At 37.7% G+C, this 19,396-nt stretch overlaps 1 protein-coding gene across 38 annotated transcripts in view; it reads right to left on the reverse strand.

The window, feature by feature from the left end:
• Positions 1–19,272, reverse strand: part of SEC31A (SEC31 homolog A, COPII coat complex component) — a 74,375-nt gene extending 55,103 nt beyond the window's left edge. For 8 of the 38 annotated variants that reach the window (XM_032632535.1, XM_032632518.1, XM_032632514.1 and 5 more), the window contains exon 1: positions 9,192–9,347. In XM_032632535.1, the coding sequence (XP_032488426.1) occupies positions 9,192–9,259 (68 nt within the window). In that variant the 5' untranslated portion in view covers positions 9,260–9,347. Of the gene's footprint in view, positions 1–8,864; positions 9,348–13,800; positions 13,876–16,348; positions 16,423–18,060; positions 18,156–18,516; positions 18,687–19,101 lie in introns of those variants that run through there. The other 30 variants (XM_032632541.1, XM_032632537.1, XM_032632529.1 and 27 more) reach the window with 17 other exon arrangements.
• Between the last annotated feature and the right edge of the window lie 124 nt (positions 19,273–19,396).

Raw genomic sequence — 19,396 nt, forward strand, 5'->3', positions numbered from 1 at the left:
GTACCTTTTCATACTCCCAAGAGTAATCCATAAGTAGCTGCTGCTACTACAGACCTTCCAGGGTAACCAGCATGATAGGTGAAAAATGTTAGCTCTGGATAGTTGTAATTTGCATTTCTCATACTATAAATAACGTTGAACATCTTTTTTTATATGGTTATGGGTCATCCATATTTCCTTCTCTGTCACCTTTTCTGTCTATTCTTGTCTATATCATTTGCCCATTTTTCTATTAGGCTATCAGACTTTACCTTTGATTTTGCTTATTTTTTTTTACCTTTCACAACATTTCCATTTTTTAAAAATAGATTTTATTTATTAGAGCAGTTTCAGGTTCACAGAAAATTTGAGTGAGAAGTATAGAGAGTTCCCACATACCTCCCTCCCCTGCCCTCTTGCCTCCCAAACGCAGCCTCCCCACTCATCAACATCTTGTACAGCGCAGTGGTGTATATTTGTTACAATCAATGAATCAACACTGACACATCATTATCAACCAATGTCCATCGCTTCCACTAGGATTCACTCTTTGTTGTACATTCTATGGGTTTTGACAAATGTATAATCCACCGTTTTAGTATCATTCAGAAGCTTCCCTGCCCTAAAAACTCTCTTGTGCTCCACCTATTCATCCCTCTCTTCCTCTGTCCCTCCTCTTCCCTCCCTCCCTGGTAACCACTGATCTTTTTTACTGTCTCCATAGTTTTGCCTTTTCCCCGAACATCATTTAGTTATAATCATACAACATGTAGCCTTTTCAGATTGGTTTATTTCACTTAGCAATAGGCATTTAAGGCTCCTCAACGTCTTTTTGTGACTTGATAGCTCATTTCTTTTTAGCACTGAAAAAATATTCCATTGTATCAGTGAACCATGATTTATATTTTTTTACAAATTTCTCACTTTAAAAAAACTGGTTTCTGAATTTTGATTAGTTATAAAAGGCTTTCTGCATGCTACAGTTATGAAGACATTCATCAATAGTTTTCTTCTAGCAAATTCATTTATGGCTTCTTTTTTTTTTTTTTTGCGGTACACAGGCCTCTCACTGTTGTGGCCTCTCCCGTTGCGGAGCACAGGCTCCAGACACACAGGCTCAGCGGCCATGGCTCACAGGCCCAGCCACTCCGCGGCATGTGGGATCTTCCCGGACCGGGACACGAACCCGTGTCCCCTGCATCGGCAGACGGACTCTCAACCACTGCGCCACCAGGGAAACCCTACTTTTTTTTTTTTAAACTAAACTTCAGAATAGTTTTTGTCTAATTCCAGAAGAAAAAAAGAACGTTAGTGTTTTTTATTGAACCTGTACCCAAATTAGTAAATTAATTTATGGAGAACTGACACAATGCTGAATCTTCCTATCAAGAACTTGGTGTCTTTTGATTTAACCTTCTTTTTTATCTTTCAGTATCGTTTGAAATTTTTTTGATATATTGGGTTTGCTTACTCCTAAGTATTTTCTTTTGGTTTGTTTGTAAATGTGGCTTTTTTCCCTTCCATTATAATGTCTATGTTCTTATTGTTATATGAAGGCTAATGATTTCTTTACATTCATTTTTAATTCTGCTATCTTATTGAATTCTCTTCTTGAAGTAGTGCTTCAGTAGATTCTGTTGGGTTTTCCACATATACACTCATACCATGTGCCAACAGTGACAGTTATTTCCTCATTTCAAATTGTCATTCCTCTGATATCTTTCTCTTGTGTGAGCTAGCCAGTACTAATAGTACCATATTCAAGAGCAGTGATAACAGCGATATTTTTGTCTTGTTTTGTTCTTCAGTGAGAAAGCCTATTGTATCACCATTGAGCATGGTTTTGGAATTTGAGATATACATACATATATTTTTGTGTGTATATATACATATATACACACATTTATATCTGTACAATATACATATATATACAAATATATATATGGAAATGGCCAATGATTACTGTTTTACTGAATGCTATTCATAAAGACTGGGTGTTGAATTTTGTCAAATGCTTTTTCATTAGGTAATTGGAGATGATCATATGATTTTTCTCCCTAGGTCTACCAATAAAACAAATTACACTAACAGATTTCCTAATATTGAACCATCTTTTCATATGCTGAATAAACTTCTCTTGACCATGATGTATTGTTCTACTACTGTGCTGCTAGATTTTGTTTGTTTAAAAGTTTCACTCCTAGAGCCTTAAGTGAGATTCAATAGATAGTTTTCTCCTTTTGTACAGTCTTTGTCAGGTTTTGGTATCAATGTTATACTTGCTTAATAACAAATGTGGGAGTTTTTCTATGTTCTGGAACACTTTCAAAAACAGCATTGGAATTACTGGGTCTTTAAAGATTTAACAGAATTCTCCTGTGAAACATCTGGGTCTGGTGCTTTTTGGGGGAAAGTACTCCTTTGGTAATTTTCTCTATTTCTTCTATGGATATTGATCTATTTGAAATTTTAAAAATTAATTAATTAGGCTGCATTGGGTCTTCGTTGCTGTGTGCAGGCTTTCTCTAGTTGTCGCGAGTGGGGGGTACCCTTCGTTGTGGTGCGCAAGCTTCTCACAAGGTGCGGTGGCTTCTCTTGTTGCAGAGAACGGGCTCTAGGCATGTGGGCTTCAGTAGCTGTGGCATGAAGGCTCAGCAGTTGTGGCACACAGGCTTAGCTGCTCTGTGGCATGTGGGATCTTCCCGGACCAGGGCTCAAACCCGTGTCCCCTGCATTGGCAGGCGGTTTCTTAAACACTACGCCACCAGGGAAGTCCTGAATTCTCTTTATTCAAGGTCATTTTTTGTAAATTACATTTTCCTATGATATTTTTTATTTTTTTTTACAATTTTCTAATTTATTTGTTTAGACTCATAGACTCATGATTCTTTTATTCAATGTTATTATTTTTTAATATTTATTTATTTATTTGGCTGTGCCAGGTCTTAGTTGCAGCATGTGGGATCTTTGTTGCAGCATGGGGGATCTGTAGTTGCGGCACGCAGAATCTTTTTTTAGTTGTGGCATGTGGGATCTAGTTCCCTGTCCAGGGATGAAACCCGGGCCCCCTGCATTGGGAGCTCAGAGTCTTAACCACTGGACCACCAGAGAAGTTCCCCATAATTCTTTTAATTTGTGCTGTGTATGGTGATTAGTCCTTATTTATTAAGAATATTTATGTTTTGTTTTCTCCTACCCTCCTTTTAAAAATTAACTTAGCTACTGATTTGCTTACGGAGTATCTACAAACAGCCAAATTCTGGATTTACTTATTCTACTTTTCTTGTTTTTGAATTCATTAATTTCTGCATTTATTTTTATTAATTCCTTCCTTGTACCTTTTTTGGTTTACTTTGTTCTTTCTCTAACTTTTTAGTTAAATGCTTCACTTACCCATTTTTATTATTTCTTTAGGCTTTGAATTTTCTCTGCACACTGCTTTAACTGGATCCTATACATTACTAGTGTTTTCACCATTATGATCACCCATTTTACAATTTCCATTTGTATTCTCCATTGATACAACAGTTTGAATTTAATATCCAAGTGGAGGGGCCTTTATTTTTACTGCATTGTGATTTTTCTGTACTATTTCTTCTTTATGAAATTTATGTAAGTTTTCTTTGGGGCCTATGCAAGTTTTTGTGAATGTTCCAGAAGACCTAAAAAGAAGGGGTGCTCTGTTTTCAGAGTTCAATATATGTTAATCAAGTCTACCCTACTGACTTAATTGTTTAAGTCTTCTATATCCTTATTATTATTTTTTTCCCCACTTGACCTGTCCTGGATCAAGAACAGCAAATTAAAAGTATCCTGCTACTAGTGCATTTGTGCCTATTTCTCCTGGTATCTCCTAAAACTTGCTTTATGAAAGTTACTTTGTTATTCTGTACATAGTTACATATTTACATATTGAATACATAGGTAGACAGATATTCACAATGCTAAATGTTCACTGTCAAATACATATTTTAGCTTTACAGGATATTTTTCATCCTAAATAATGCCTTTGGGCCTGAATTTCACTTTGTCTCATATTGAGATCAATAGCCTAGCTTTCTTTTTATTTGCCTTTATGTGTGCTCTTTGGCCTTTTCAACTTCTGAACCATTTTGTTTTCCCTGGCTATCTTGAATACAGTGAAAAAAAATCAGGTTTTGCTTAGTGATCCAATTTGAAAAATGTTTAATAGATTAGCTAATAAATGTATTTAAAATTTACTGATATGACAGAAATGGTTACTCTCATTTCTATCATAGTCTGCTATGTTTGGTTTTATAATGTTAAAAAATGTCTTTCACTGTTATCTATTTTTGTGTGTGTATTTTAAAATTTTTTGATAATTAGAGTGATTTGTATTTTTGTTCTAGTATATGTTTCTGGTTCCATCTTTGTTACTATAATTTTAAATAATTTCACTTAGTACTATTAATCCTCTATTTCTTTACACAGTTAACTACTATGAGCACTAACAAAATTAGCTTATATAATCTTACTGCCTCTCTTGCATCACACAGTTATAATCACAGTATTATCTTTCTCAGTGTTTACCTTTGTACTGCTAAATATGCTTATACTTCTACTAACTGATTTGTCAGCTTTAAATGATGTTCTTTGACTCCTAGCCATTATAGATTAGGCAATCCACAAACTTACTCTACATCCAATTTTCTTCTTACTTCCCAGTTCTCTTAATTTTTTACTTTTACGACCAATTCCTACATCATCAGATATTTAACATGTACATTTTTTTCTTTCTTCCTTATTCCTACTTTTGTTTTAGCCTCAGGTCTATTGTAGTTAAATATACTCAATGTTCTCTAACAGTACTCTTGCCAGTTTTCTTACTCATCTCTGGAGGATGAAGTTCATCCTCTAACAGTTTCCTTAAGAGGGCCTTAGACTAAAAACATGCCCTGAGTCTTACATGTCCAAATTGTTTATACTTGATGAACATTTTACAGATAATAAAATGAAGGCACAGAAAGATTAAATAATTTGAAAACACTAGCAAGGGGCAGAGCCAAGATTTGAACTCAGAAGTTTAGCTCCAGAGTCCAAGCTCTTACTTGTTATTACAACAAGCTCAAGTATTCAATTTTAATCATAGAAGAAATATTAACATTTAGGAGAAATAATGAATGGCAAAGAAACTACAATGCATGATGAAATTAAGGGAAGACGACATGTATTTTAGAAACAGCCTAGTTTAGGCAAAAGTGGATAGAAGGTTGAATTACATAGCTTAGGGGCAGGGCCTCTGGAGTTAATCCTCAACTTGAATACTGGGTCTGTTACTTTTGACACCGTCGACACATCATTTGACCTCTCTGAGCCCCAATTCCTACCTACCTTTGTAAGATGGGGTTAAGAGTGATTACCTTAGGGGATACTGTGAGGTTGAAATGAGATAATGTATTTTACAGAGGTCCAAACACAAATTAAAATGTGTTTTGTTTTGTTTGTTTGGTTTTTTTTTTGCGGTACGCGGGCCTCACTGTTGTGGCCTCTCCCGTTGCAGAGCACAGGCTCCAGACGCGCAGGCTCAGCAGCCATGGCTCACAGGCCCAGCCGCTCCGCGGCATGTAGGATCTTCCCGGACCGGGGCACGAACCCGTGTGCCCTGCATCAGCAGGCAGACTCTCAACCACTGTGCCACCGGGGAAGCCCTAAAATGTGTTTTAATATGCTAACTACTTTAAAGATTATTACTATCATGAGATTAATCAAGAAAACTGCACATCTGGTTTCCTAAGATTATTGTGAAGAAAAAAAGGAAAAAAAATCCCAATTTTCTAAGAAGTGAAAAAGAGGCCTATTTTCTTTATATGAAATGCCCTCTTTTTCTTCTCAGCCAATTGTCTTTAATAATAAGTTCAAATCCCAGGTCCTTCATGAAATCTGCCCTACTGGTCCAATCCACACTGATCTAAATAGTCTCTTAACTCTTTACATTAGTCTGTACCACACTTCAAGCATCTTACAATAAAGTGTCTTATTTATTTTAATAAAACTTTTTAACATTCTATTAGTACATATTTTCCCATTGCCTGTTTTACCAACTGTTTTATATGTCATCTTGTCTCACCAAATCGACAAATACTGTCATTTTTTCAATTAAGCGTTACAGCTTTTACCCTTTTTGGACTCAAAATTGCTTAGCACAGACTGAGATACGCAGTTTTGCTTGATTGATTTTGAATGTCTGTATTTATGGGAATACAAAAAGACTGATGAGCTAGAAAGACCAATTTCAAGTAAAATATTTAATTTTTAAATTCTTCACTGTTTAAAACTTAACTTATTTAAAAAATAGGGGAAAGTACTAAAGTGCCTTTAGAATAATTTCTAAAAGTGAAAACAAAATAGCTACATATATATAAAGTTTTTTAAAAACCAAATTGAATATAATTACAGTATCTTTAGGAGTAAAGATACAACAAGGGCTACTGAATTCATGAACACTTAGTTAATGTGTAACATTTACTGAGAGAGAGAGAGAGACAAATTCACAAGAACATAAAATGGTTAAGTAGGAATTCAAAGCATTTATAAAGTCTATTTCTTGGCCTTAGTACTCAATGTTCCACCAGAAGCAGTTCCACTTATGAACCTGTAATGAACATAAGGCTTAAATACCGTTGTTTAAAAAAACATCAAATCACTCTACTACAAATAGCCTAGAACTACATTAAGCGGTCTGAATCTAATTAGACAAGAATACCATAAACTACATATCATTCTCAAAACTATTAAGAATACTATGGAAATACAGCTTCATCTAGATACATGTGTATTTCCTCTTAAAAATGACCATTTAGTTGTAACTAGTTTTCTTGAAAATATGAAGAAAGAAGTCTTAGATTAAAGTGAGATTTATAATCTAAAGTCTTAGATTAAAGTGAGACTTGCTTTAAAGTCTCACTTAAAGCAAGTCCCAAGTGAGACTTGCTTTTAAAACTTTGTGTAATTTTTTTCAATATTGTATGTGATTAGAATTCATGCTATGTAGATTTGTTTCATTCAAGACTATTTTACACAGAACATAGTTGTGAAAATATTAAAGGAAAATTGTGAGGACAATGGTTTGTTTACATATACCCCCTTAAGACAACATCTATAGCACAGCAGTTGAATGTATGGAGACTAGAGCCGACATCCTTGGTTTAAATCCCAGCTTCACCATGTCCTAGCTCTGACTTTAAGCATGTAACTTTATCTATGTGTGTCATGGCTAACCATTTGGTAAAATAACTGTAATAAAAGTACGCCATAGGTTTGTTGTGAGAATTCACAGAGAACAGTCCCTGGCACCTGGTCAATCAATGCTTGTAAATGACAGCTAATACAAAAGTCACAATTTAAAATGTTTACCCCAGTGAATCTTCAAAAGAATACATCTACTGAAGAAAATATATGATCCAGAAAACATTTATTCATCAAGTTTGTCTCCACAGCAATTGTGTGCAGTTAAGTGAAAACTTTTCTTTCTGCATTTTCTAAACGCTAATTTTGTGAAGCAACACTAAAACCCAACAGTACTATTCTCTAAAAAAATACCAACCTTACAAAGCTACATATAGAGCTGACCTAAACCAGAAAGTAAAGAGTGCAAGAGGTAACAGAACTGGAAACTCTGACTCCCAAACCAGGAATACAATCCCTAGCTGCCACTGTCTTTAGTAAAAATCCATCTTGTGTGGGCAAAATACCTCATTATGGGTGGGCACATTTGTTCTGGAGAATTTGTTTAATGTTATTGATGTTCTAGGCTCATCTCACTCAACAAAAACCAAATCAAAGAAGCAACTGTGCATTGGTGAACTAAATGGAGTCACACTTATCTGCAGTCTTAATAAAACTTTCTGAGCTGAAATTAACTTATTTAAGAATGACAACACTTCTAAAGACAATTGAAAAATCAATTTAATAATATCAACTTACAAGAATCTTTAATTTGGGATTTGTAAACCTCATGAAAATATACAGAAAATCCTATCCGTGTGTATATGTGCATTTTTTAAGGAAGATGATCCAATGGTTTCATCAGATCCTTAAGAGTGGAATCCCAAAAGGTTGAGAATCATTGCTCTTTACAGTCTACAAAAATTTCTTTCCGTTCTTATGCTATTAGTTTCAGAAAAGAACTTACTTATATACAATTAAGGAATATAATTGTAAATCCACTCAAAATCTCACATTTCCTAAGTAAACTTAGATGTGTGTAACAGAAATTCACAACAACAAAAACAGTTCAACTTATCCAAAAGTTCTTAGAGTCTACGAAACTTTCCCAGAGCTGTAATTAAGGGACAATGAGAAACCAGGAGCACAGAAGAACCACTAAGAAAAGGTAAGTAATCTTTAGCCAACTCTAGAACAATCGTTATGTACTGAAAACTTAAGACAGCATGAAACAAGGACGAGGCTCATAATTATTGATTAAATAGAGTTACAGTTGCCCAGAAAGACAATCAAATTCCAGTTTTCTGTGGTTAGAAAGACAGTTTAGGAGGAAGGATTTGTCACCATCAATGCAACTTCAGAATGACCTAGGTAAAATTAGTTCCTTGCGCTCACGGAAAAGTTTATAATGCTCGTAAGCCCAGGCAGTATTAACCCCGTAATTTAACCTCGTATAATAGTAACTTATTAGCAAAAACATACGACACTCAATGATACTTCCTTCGAGGTATAGGCTGCGACCGGCGACTACTGCCCTTAAAATAATCCAATCCTGGTTAAATGACAACAGCCTATAGTTAAAACCTACGAACCTTTAAATCTGGCAACAGTTCAAATAGCAACAAAAAATCCCAGCTAAACTAAAGTCAACCAAAGTAATCCTGAGGTTTGTTTCCTTCCCTCGCCCTTGGGGACCGCACCTCTTTGTGCACAAGGATCTGAAGGTCTCCTAACCTCAGACGCCAGCTACGGGCGCCGGCAGGACACCCTGTCGCAAGTCTCAGGGGCGCCTCTGCTCAGCAGTGGAAACGTCGGCGGATGCGGACCGGGCGATTTCCAAAGCAGCCGTGACGCCAGGCGTTGACCCGCCGGGCCCGAAACGAAGACCCGGGCGCGCCTCCACCAGAGGCCGGGCCGCAGGCTGGCGGCGACCAGCGGAGACCGAGGCCGGGATACCAGCGTTGGCCCAGGCTCTCCCTGAAGGGCCAGGGCCCTCTAAGAGGAAAGAAGGGGACAGGCGGACACACCTGGCGGGGACCCCCGGCGACCAGTTCCTTCCTACAGTAGCGCCGCGCTCGTCGGACTCTCCCAGCATTCGCTGCCGCCCCTCCTCCTGCCCAGGGCCACCTCCACGTTCCGCTCCAACGTGGCAGCCGCAACCCCGCCCAGCCGGCTGTCCGACGCTTCCGGGAGCGACGCCTTGCCCCGCCCGCCCCGGCGCGCGGCCGGCCACGGCACTTCCGGAAGCGATGGTGGAGGGGGCTCGCTCCCGCGCCGCGCGCGCCCCCGTGAGGTTAAGGATCGGTTCTCGGAGGTGGCGTGCGGTGGCGGCCAGGACGACGCGAAAAAGAAAAATCCTGCTGGGCGTAGCTGCCTAGCGGAAGAAGGGCCCCGGCCCGCAGGAACGCCACGTAGCCCTGGTCCTGTGAAACGCCAGCAGCCCCCGCGACACTGCCAACGCGAGCAGCCACCGAAAATCGGGCTGCAAGGGCCTTATTGCAACAACTGTAACTGTGACTGGGCTCTTAAAATTGCTTACTTGGTTCTACGGCATTGCTTACTGAGACTTCTTTAAAACCAAACGGATCTGTTTATACCCAAAGGCTGTTGTGGACGTACTTGATTTGTTACTCTAAAGAGGCATACTGGGGTAAATAAGGTATTCCAGTTAGTATCCTGCGGTACTATTTGAGATCTGTTAGCATTTGCCTTCAGGCACAAACTATACTAGTTTCACCAGAGCCTGGCATCTAATTAGTGCGTTGCCTGGATGTTGTTTCTAGTTTACGGAGGAATTATTTCACAGCGAGCAAATAAAGCCAGAGGAAAATCACTTGCTAAAGTACAGAACCTGTATAGTTCTCTTCCCATTACACCAGTCAAGGGTCTTTTCTAAACACCTTCACTGGAAGTAGTATCTCTTTTTTGAACACACAAAGCAAAATATAGCAAACACTCTTATTTAAGACAGTAGGCACATTTGTACTCACTGTACTCCTTCCAACACCCTTTTAGCATTTTATACTTCTGGTTCCGTTTAAAAAGCAAATTTATTTATGTAGGGCTGAAGTAGACCTGCTCAAGAGTCTTAGGATAGAGTTGCTAATTTCTAGAATTCTAAAAAGACTTCCATTTTTACTTACCGCTGCAAGGACTAGTTTACCTAAAAAGGTGTCAGTAAAAATCCCTGACTTAAAAGTGGGACCATCATTTGAGTCAAGTGAAAAGAAACGTTGAATTTCCTACTGCCCCATTCCCCAAAGATCCCCCACCCCACTACCTGTAAGTGTGCAATGGTATGGAAAAGTATTCATAAGAACAACTTTCTCAAAACTCAATGACGCAAGCAGTGGTCACATTCTTCGGTATACAATCGTACAGTTCAATTACATGTCCCTATTGCATAAATCAAACTGCAAACCTCTCCACCCCGGAACCCCCTTTTTGTAGACCCTTGTGAGATAAGAATTGCAAAAGAAAAATGTTTCATGAGAAAATTACATGAAATTCAAATTTTTGTATCCACAAAGTTTTATTAGAACAGAGCCATGCTAAATGGTTTGTTATTGTCTATGGCTGTTTTTGGTGCTACAAGGGCAAACGAGTATTTGCTAGAGACTATATGGCCCGCAAAGCCTAAAATATTTACTATATGGCCCTTTACAGTAAAGTTTGCCAACCCCTATTCTATTAGACAGGATTTTACCTACAAATGGATTAATGCTCAAAGTCCAAATGAGACATTTAGTATTATAAATTTTTATTTCAAAGACTTGATGTAGTAGCATACAAAGACAATGTGAAAAATGTCAATTATAATATATATGGTTATAAGGCTAAAATATAGTGGTTTCTCAACTTGATGTATTTATATCTGGTTGAATACAAAGACTCCTTAGCTTGTTTTAAATGCAGGCGGTTCTGGCTTTGACTATGCAAGCTGAAACTCTGCAAAGTCTTACTCTATGGGATTAACAATCTATGATTATTCTGTAACCTTAAAATTTGCCAAAACATTAAAAACCCTCTTGGTGTTGGTTATAAATGTAACATAGTAAAATTAATATTTAAAACACTAGAAACTTTGGGAATTCCCTGGCGGTCCAGTCAGTGGTTAGGACTTGGCGCTTTCACTGCTGGAGCTCAGATTGAATCCCTGGTAGGGGAACTGAGGTCCAACAAGCCATGCAGCGCAGCTAAAAAACAAAAAAAAACCCCAAACCCCAAAACCGAACAACCCCCCCAAACAAACAAAACCCCAAAACAAACCACTAGAAACACTGAAAATTATAATGTTTTATTTCTTTATAAAAAATGTATCAAGTAGTTTGAAAAGTGCTTGCTTTCTTCACATTATATGACTTATAACATGGAGTGTGCATCTTATCTCTGCCGTGGCAAACTGTCATACTCCTTTCTAAGTTTGAATCAGCTTCCAAAATTTTATACTTTGTGCCGTCAATGTCATGAAACATCTCTGAAAGTTCCTTCAATGTGAAGTTTTTCAACAGCATGACTTCTGAGACACGTTCATCCTTTACAACTGCTTTACTCACGTAAAACTTTATATTTGCCTTCACTACGTTCTGCCTCCTGCGTATCTAGGAATGGCACCAGTGTCAACATTCCCAGGATCATCTTTATCTTCTAACTCCATTTACATCCCATCTAAATCCTGCAGTTTTTTGCATAGTACAGCCTCTCACTACTGTGCAAAGCAAGGACTGCCTGTAATTCTTGGAATCTTGAGTGCAAATTTCACAGTAGCATCCTTATCTGAGCTTGTAGCTTCACCAGGTAGCTTAACATTAATCAATTCATGTTGACTTCTGAAACAATGAAACCAGCCTTCACTGGCAGTAAATAGATGTCCTTGTAATTACCATTTTCCTTCAATGCAGCAACTAACTTCAATGCCAAACTGACTGGGATTTGTTTTTGATTACAGTCCTCAATCCAAAGAAGTAAATGCTCCATTTCAACCATCAGCGGCTTTCTGTTCCTAGTACAATTTAAACGAAAAGATGTTGAAGCAACTTTACATTGTTTTTGTATTCATCAGACTTTTAAAATGTGGCTTGTACTGTAGCTTTATGTAGGCCTAGGTCTCATCCTATCTTTGCTTTGCTGTGGCCATTTTCAAATCTAACCACATCTAATTTCACTTCCAGTATTATCACTTTTCATTTCTTTGCTATTCTGTCATATTTGTTGACCAATTCCCTCTTCTGATTTTCTATTTTTGCAAAATCTCACATGGGTTTATCCCTAGGAGACAAGGAGGCAACACAACTATATGCTTTACTATCTGTAACTAATAGATGTTCAGTGACCAATCACCAAGACTTTGAAAGAAGTGATGTAACTGTTACTGTTCATGATGCACATCTTTTCTTTGCATAATGATTTTGCAATAAAGAGCCAGTAGCAAAGTTTATGCAATAATTCAGTTAATACTGTGACAACTAAAAGTTCAGCTGTGTTGTTGTGGGACAGGTGTTGTTTAACTACATTGTGAAAACTGATATTCACGCATGGTGAAATGGTGCAAAGTAAGGACTACCTGTATCTAAAAAGAAAAACTATTGGTAGTTAACAAAACAGTCAACTTTTAACCCAATTTAGTTAACTACTAGCCAAGCCAAATCCTAGATCAAATAAAAACTTCAGTTTTTCTCAAAAGAATGTTAATTCCAAGACTCTGAATTACTCATTGGAGCTAGAAGAATGTTTGGAAGTAATATAATATAGAATTCTTCAAATAAGGATTTGCAGACAGTCCAAAGACATCCTTTTGTGAATTTAGGCCCCCTTCCCTCATTTCAATAATCTTTAGGTCTGCAAAAGAGTATAGTTCTGGACAACCATACTGCTGTCCAGATTGTAAAACTTTACAATCATCACAAGGCCCAAGGCACAAAATTTACTGGATAGCAGCCAGTACTATGTTTACTTCTGCAAAACAGTAGCATCCACCCCGTTAATGTTTAAATTTTGTTTTCAAATGCATTTATTTTGTAAATCTTTTCATTAAGGGCAATAAACAAAGTTTATATCAACTTTAAGAAATAGAAAATTAACTTAAATCAACATTGAGTATTCACAAAAATTTTCCCGCTTTATATTCCTCCAATTTGAAAAACACCCAAGATTACACGCCTGATTAATGACAGATTAATCTGGTATTAGATTTGAGATTCTTAGCTTCTGACCACTGGCCTATCTGCTATTCTTGAAGAAAGCTAAAGTTATAGGATGGTCATCCACTGGCACACCAAACAATTATGTACAGAATATCCAATAATTCAGCAAATTTAAATCCCAGAACATATGATCTCTAATTCAGGGCCTGAAAGAATTGTATTATTTTTAAGAAAAGATGACTGTCAAGGTTAAAAGTCCTACCCCCCACCCACCCAACTGCCTATGCTGTATCAAATCTATTGATTTGGAAAATTATATTATTTTTGAAATAGTATTTGTTATCTTTGAAAGCTGAAAAAATAAGGAAAAATTGTAATTGAATATGATATCCACATTATGCTCAATATATAATGAATACAATATCCAATTTTTTGCTCAGATTTGATTTTTTGTCTTCTTTTGTCAAAACTGAAAAGTTTATAAACCTCTTACCTTATATAAATCTTCGAATTCCTGATAAATCGGACAAATGGTGTTCTCTAAGAAAAACACCCTTCAATTTTATTCCTAAAATGAAAAACATTTATAGGCAAGTCAATGTACAAAAACCACATTTTATCTATAAGCCGCATGATTTTTTTTCATTATGTCCTCATCCACATACATTAATCACAACAAATCATGATGTGAACAGCAGTGGAAAAGTTTAATCATTGGACATTTATACTTTCTTCTTATTTTCAACTTAAGCTCTAGCCTTAAAGTTTTTATTGCTTAGCTCCTTTTAAAAAAATACGTAATAAATGCACATTTCTATTGTTTTAAATTCTCTCACATGGAACAGATAAGACCTCCAATTTTACTATGATTGGAAAAAACCCGTAACAAAGATAATTTCAAGCATATCATTTACTACTTTGCACAGGTTACCTTATGCTAACTTGGAGGTGTCGTCTTCTCAAGATCAAGCCTGATATGGGAAGGGTAACTATACCTTAATACATTTCCAAACTGGTTATGCCTTGCTTTATATGTAATGTTTTTGTTATCAGACAAGGTTTCCAATGATCAGAAGCACCAAAGCTTTAAAGGAAAAGGGGGAAAGTCGTCTCTGTTAACAAAGAACTTTTAAGCAGTAATAATGGGAAAAGACTCAAAAGATTACATATCTCAGGAACTAATTAGAATTCTGCCAATTTGGAACATTCTGACTTCTTGACAAGGTCTGTTTTGCTCATTAAGAGGGACAGAGCCCATGGTGGGGGAGAAAGTATCAGAAAGAAAAGAAAGTATACTCACCCTATTGGATAAAAATCAAGCTTTGGGGGAAAAGGGCAAACTGCTCTAAGTCTGCTGCTGCATATTTGTATCTTTACTCCATCCTATGTCAAATATTTGTGTAATTGCCTATAAGTAACTGGACTACATTCCTTGAAAAACTCTAAACAGAAATGTCAACTCCTCCAAGTCAATCTGAACCCCAAGCAAAATAATAGAGGAAGGGGACACACAATTTCTATCTATAGTCTAGTGTCACCAGCTTCTCTAACCGCCTCCACCTAGGAGGAATTGGGAGAGGGGAAATGGGTCTGAGAAAAACAATATTTAATCAAGGCAGAAGATCCTGACTATAAACTGAACTTTCTTTTCTTCTTTGGCTCCGGACACGCAGGCTCAGAGGCCATGGCTCACGGGCCTAGCTGCTCTGCGGCACGTGGGATCTTCGCGGACCGGGGCACGAACCCGTGTCCCCTGCATCGGCAGGCAGACTCGCAACCACTGCGCCACCAGGGAAGCCCTGAACTTTCTTATAAACTCCTTAGATATTTTCCAAAATGAATGTAGCACCACTTAAGTAGTTTATATATACATAGGCGAGAAAGAAACCATGCACCATAGCAAAGAGAGCACTCATTTGGATCATATGCTCTCATACTTCATCTGACTTGAGGGTCAAATATTAAATCTCTTGATTTAATAAACTGAAACAGTTTTTTTTAAAAAGTATTTAACTAAAGTGTGGCAGTCAACCTCCAAGATGGTCTTCAATGATCCTACACCTCTTGGCAGTCACACCTTTGTATAGTGTCCATCTATACCATACCAGGACCAACAGGATAGGGTCCTGTTGGTGTTTTGTCACTTTCAAGAATATTGAAAGACAACCTTCTATCTTGGCTTTTCTCTCTTGGATGAGTGTCCGAAAGCCAGCTATCATGCGGTAAAGACACTCAGGCAGCCCATGGAGAGGTTCACATGGTGAAGAACTGAAGCCTTTAGCCAATAGCCATCAGGGAACACAGGCTTGCCAACTGAGACAGTTTGGAGACTGCTGTCTCTGTTCTACCTCCTCTCCCCAATGTTCCGCAAGTGTTTGTTGTTTTAAACTGCCAAATATTGAGTAATTTGTTACACAGCAATAAACAACTAACACAGAAGGTCACAATCCATATCCAAAAACTAAAACGCACAACTTATAAATTAGCTGAAAAGGTCTAAAATTCTTGAGAAAGGATCAGGTTCAGAACTGTCTTTATATTTAATCACCAATAATTTCAAGACCCCAAGGCTTTCTGAAGCAGAAAAAACCCCAGAGAATTAAAAGGATGAAAAATTCAGCAAGAATATGTCAGTCACTAGAAATACATTTTATTATATCAAGATGACAAATAAATGTAAAACTAGCTAAAAATCTGACAAAAAGGTAGGTATTCAATAAGAATGATACCAATCCTAGAAGGCAAAAAGTCTATTTACTTTCATAGGGTTGTTGAGAGAAATAAGTGTTTAAAACAAAAACAAAAAACTGTGTGTATAAGACACTTAGTACAATGTCTTACATGTAACCACTCAATAAGCATTAGCTGTTACTATTTTTCCCCCAAGTAACCAATTAATGAGATTCTATACCATAAAACAGAAAATTAGATTTCACTCAAGGCTTTATAAATCCATTTTTTACTTGGACAATCCTCCCCTTCCAATTCACTGCTTTCGTTCCAGGAATACTTAATACATTAAAAAAAGAAAGATATACTACCTCCCCTGCATATTTCTAGTAATTATCTTCCAAGACCCAGGAATCTTTTCCCAACATCTCCAAGAATATAATTCCTGAAAAGAGATATTTTATTTTAAATTATTTTCTGCACTGGTCAATGCTTTTGACAAATAACATCTTTAATACAGCTGACATATCCTCATTTACATATGCAGTAATCACAACAGTTCATTATGTGAACAGCAGTAAAAAAGTTTAATCATTGGATATGAAGTTATCAAAGGAAGCAAAGATGTAATCAAATGATTAAATTGAGAACTTCAATGTTACCAGTAAAACAATAAAAAATAGCAACAAAAAGCATGTAAAACTTATAAGCAAATGTAAAAATACATAAATACAACTCAAAAATCAATGATTCCATTTATAAGGGACTGCATACTTCCCTATCCAAAAGTACACTAAAAATACCAAGAGCAGCGACCCCTTGTGGCTTCTGTAAAGTAAGTGGGTTATTTTCATTTAGCTGGTCTACATTTAAGTAAATCAGTTCTGCAACATAGCAGCTTTCTGTAATTCATCTGTAATTAATAATTAGAAGAATATTGTCAGAATAATGTGCGAGCCATATTATCAGGAAACAATGCAGCAGAAACACATGTATCTATTTGCGCGCCAGGGATTGAAAACACAAATTCACCTTAGACATTGTCTCTGCACTCAAGGAGCATCCTCTAGCAAGTTTCTTACAAACTTTGAGTCCTTAAAAAAGGGCAACCGCCACAATGATACCACTTCACACCCATGAGAATGTGGAGAAACTGGAACCCTCGCCCATTGCTCGTGGGAATGTAAAATGGCAGCCACTTTGGAAAAAGTCTGGCATTTCCTCAAAAAGTTAAACATGAGTTAGCATATGACCCAGCAATTCCGCCCTTAGGCATATACTCAAGAGGAATGAAAACACATGCCCCGACACAAACTCGTACACTACTGTTCATGGCAGCATTATTTGTAACAGCCCCCAAAGGAAAACAACCTGAATGGACACATAAAATGTGGTATATATTCATATAATGGTATATTTTTTGGCAATAAAAAGAAATGAAGTACTGGTACTACAACATAAATAAACCTTAAAAATATTCCAAGTGAAAGAAGCCAGTCACAAAAGACTAATTTCTGATTCCATTTATATGAAATATCCAGAATAGGCAAATCTACACAGACGAAGATTAGTGGTTTCCAGGGACTGGGGGAGGGAAAATGTAAGCAGTGACTGCTAATGAAAAGGGAGTCTCTTTTTGGGGTGATGAAAATGTTCTAAAATTGATTGTGGTGATGGGGGCACAACTCATGATACACTAAGACCCATCGAATTGTGCACTTTAAATGGGTTAATTGTATGGCATATGCATTATATCTCAATAAAACTCTTGCCAAAAAAAATAAGGCAACCAATTTTTAATTGAAAACTTATTTATTTCTATTTACCCTTATTCAGGTCTTAATTGGTTGAGTGCTAGAAAAGCTTCTAATAGTCTAACCAGCTGACAGTGATTTAAATCCAGGTCCTACCCTTTGCACATCTTACAGCCAAGTACATCCCCCATGAACCAATTTCCCCCATTCATGTACTATCCTTAGACCTTGTGATTTTTAACAAAACTACATAAGCAAAAGCTATGTTAATTTCATTCAAATAAGATATAAGCATATTATAATGGAAAGCAATCGTGAATAAGTAATACCTTGAGATGAATCTTTTTGGCTAGAGTCTGGATAAAGTAAACAAAAAGGGGAAAAAAACAATCTTGCTTGGAAACGTTTGACTCATTCTTGCCAGCTGGAGATAGAAACAAAAAAGTTAGGAACATTTCTGTTTCCTAAAATAGGCCTCCACAGTTAAGCAGGAAAGATGCCACTTAATATATACTAAGGACCTCTTCAAAGATACAAAATAAAAACTATGTCCTACCTTGGCCCCATTTTGTTTCCTCTATGAAAACTTAAATCTTATACTGTAAACATAAAGAGCTTAACGAAGACATCGTTCTAAGATCTTCTCACCCTGAAAGCTATCCAGGATGCCCCACACCCCAACCAAAACCATTTCATTGGCCCTCTCTCCTGCCCCTCCTAGCACTGCTATTGATGAGTCCAAACTAGACCGTGCGCTTACCCCCAAACCCTGAGGACCTTCTTACCTTATTCCCTTCTTAATTCCCCCATTGCGGCAAAGGATCTTGCAGGAAAGAGTCAGTTGAATTGAAAGTCGACTTATCTTGGTATTACATTCTCATTCAAGCTCCTCTGAGGTCACATACCTAACAGTCAACCACACCAATAGCTTCTACATTATCTCTGCATCAGAGAACTACAAAATAAAAGGCAAGGGGCTTCCCTGGTGGCACAGTGGTTAAGAATCCACCTGCCAATACAGGAGACATGGGTTTGAGCCCTGGTCCGGGAAGATCCCACATGCCCTGGAGCAGCTAAGCCCGTGCGCCACAGCTACTGAAGCCCACGCACCTAGAGCCCGCGCTCTGCAAGGAAGAGTAGCCCCCCACCCTCTACAACTATAGAAAGCTTGCGCGCAGCAACTAAGACCCAATGCAGCCAAAAATAAATAAATAAATTTATAAAAAAATAAAATGCAAGGAAATGACATGCCTCCCAGTAAATCATTTATTCGGGGTCCAATTTTGTCTTCAATATTTCTAAGGCGCTGCGTTTACCCCCTCCCTCCTGTCCCTCCCGTCACATCCTCCCGTCACTTTAAGAGCTCGCACCTGGAGACCCATCGGCATGCTACTGGATTCGCCTCAGCTTTGGTCCTGCCTGTCCCCTTCGATTTCTCTCACTGAGACTCACAAGAAGCGCGATGGCACTGGATTTAACCAGAGAGCACGGACGAAAAGGAGCCCATGCCAGCTAAATCCAGTAACCACCCTCCAATAAGCGGGGAGGGGCGACCCAATGCGCGTCTTAATGCCCCTGGCCTTTCCGATTGGCTGCTGCGACACGACGTGGTCTGTGATTGGCCACGGAGACTGCCGCAGGGCCCCCGGAGAGAAAGGGTGGGAA

Source organism: Phocoena sinus, chromosome 5 (genome assembly GCF_008692025.1).
Source record: "Phocoena sinus isolate mPhoSin1 chromosome 5, mPhoSin1.pri, whole genome shotgun sequence".
Taxonomy (NCBI): domain Eukaryota; kingdom Metazoa; phylum Chordata; class Mammalia; order Artiodactyla; family Phocoenidae; genus Phocoena; species Phocoena sinus.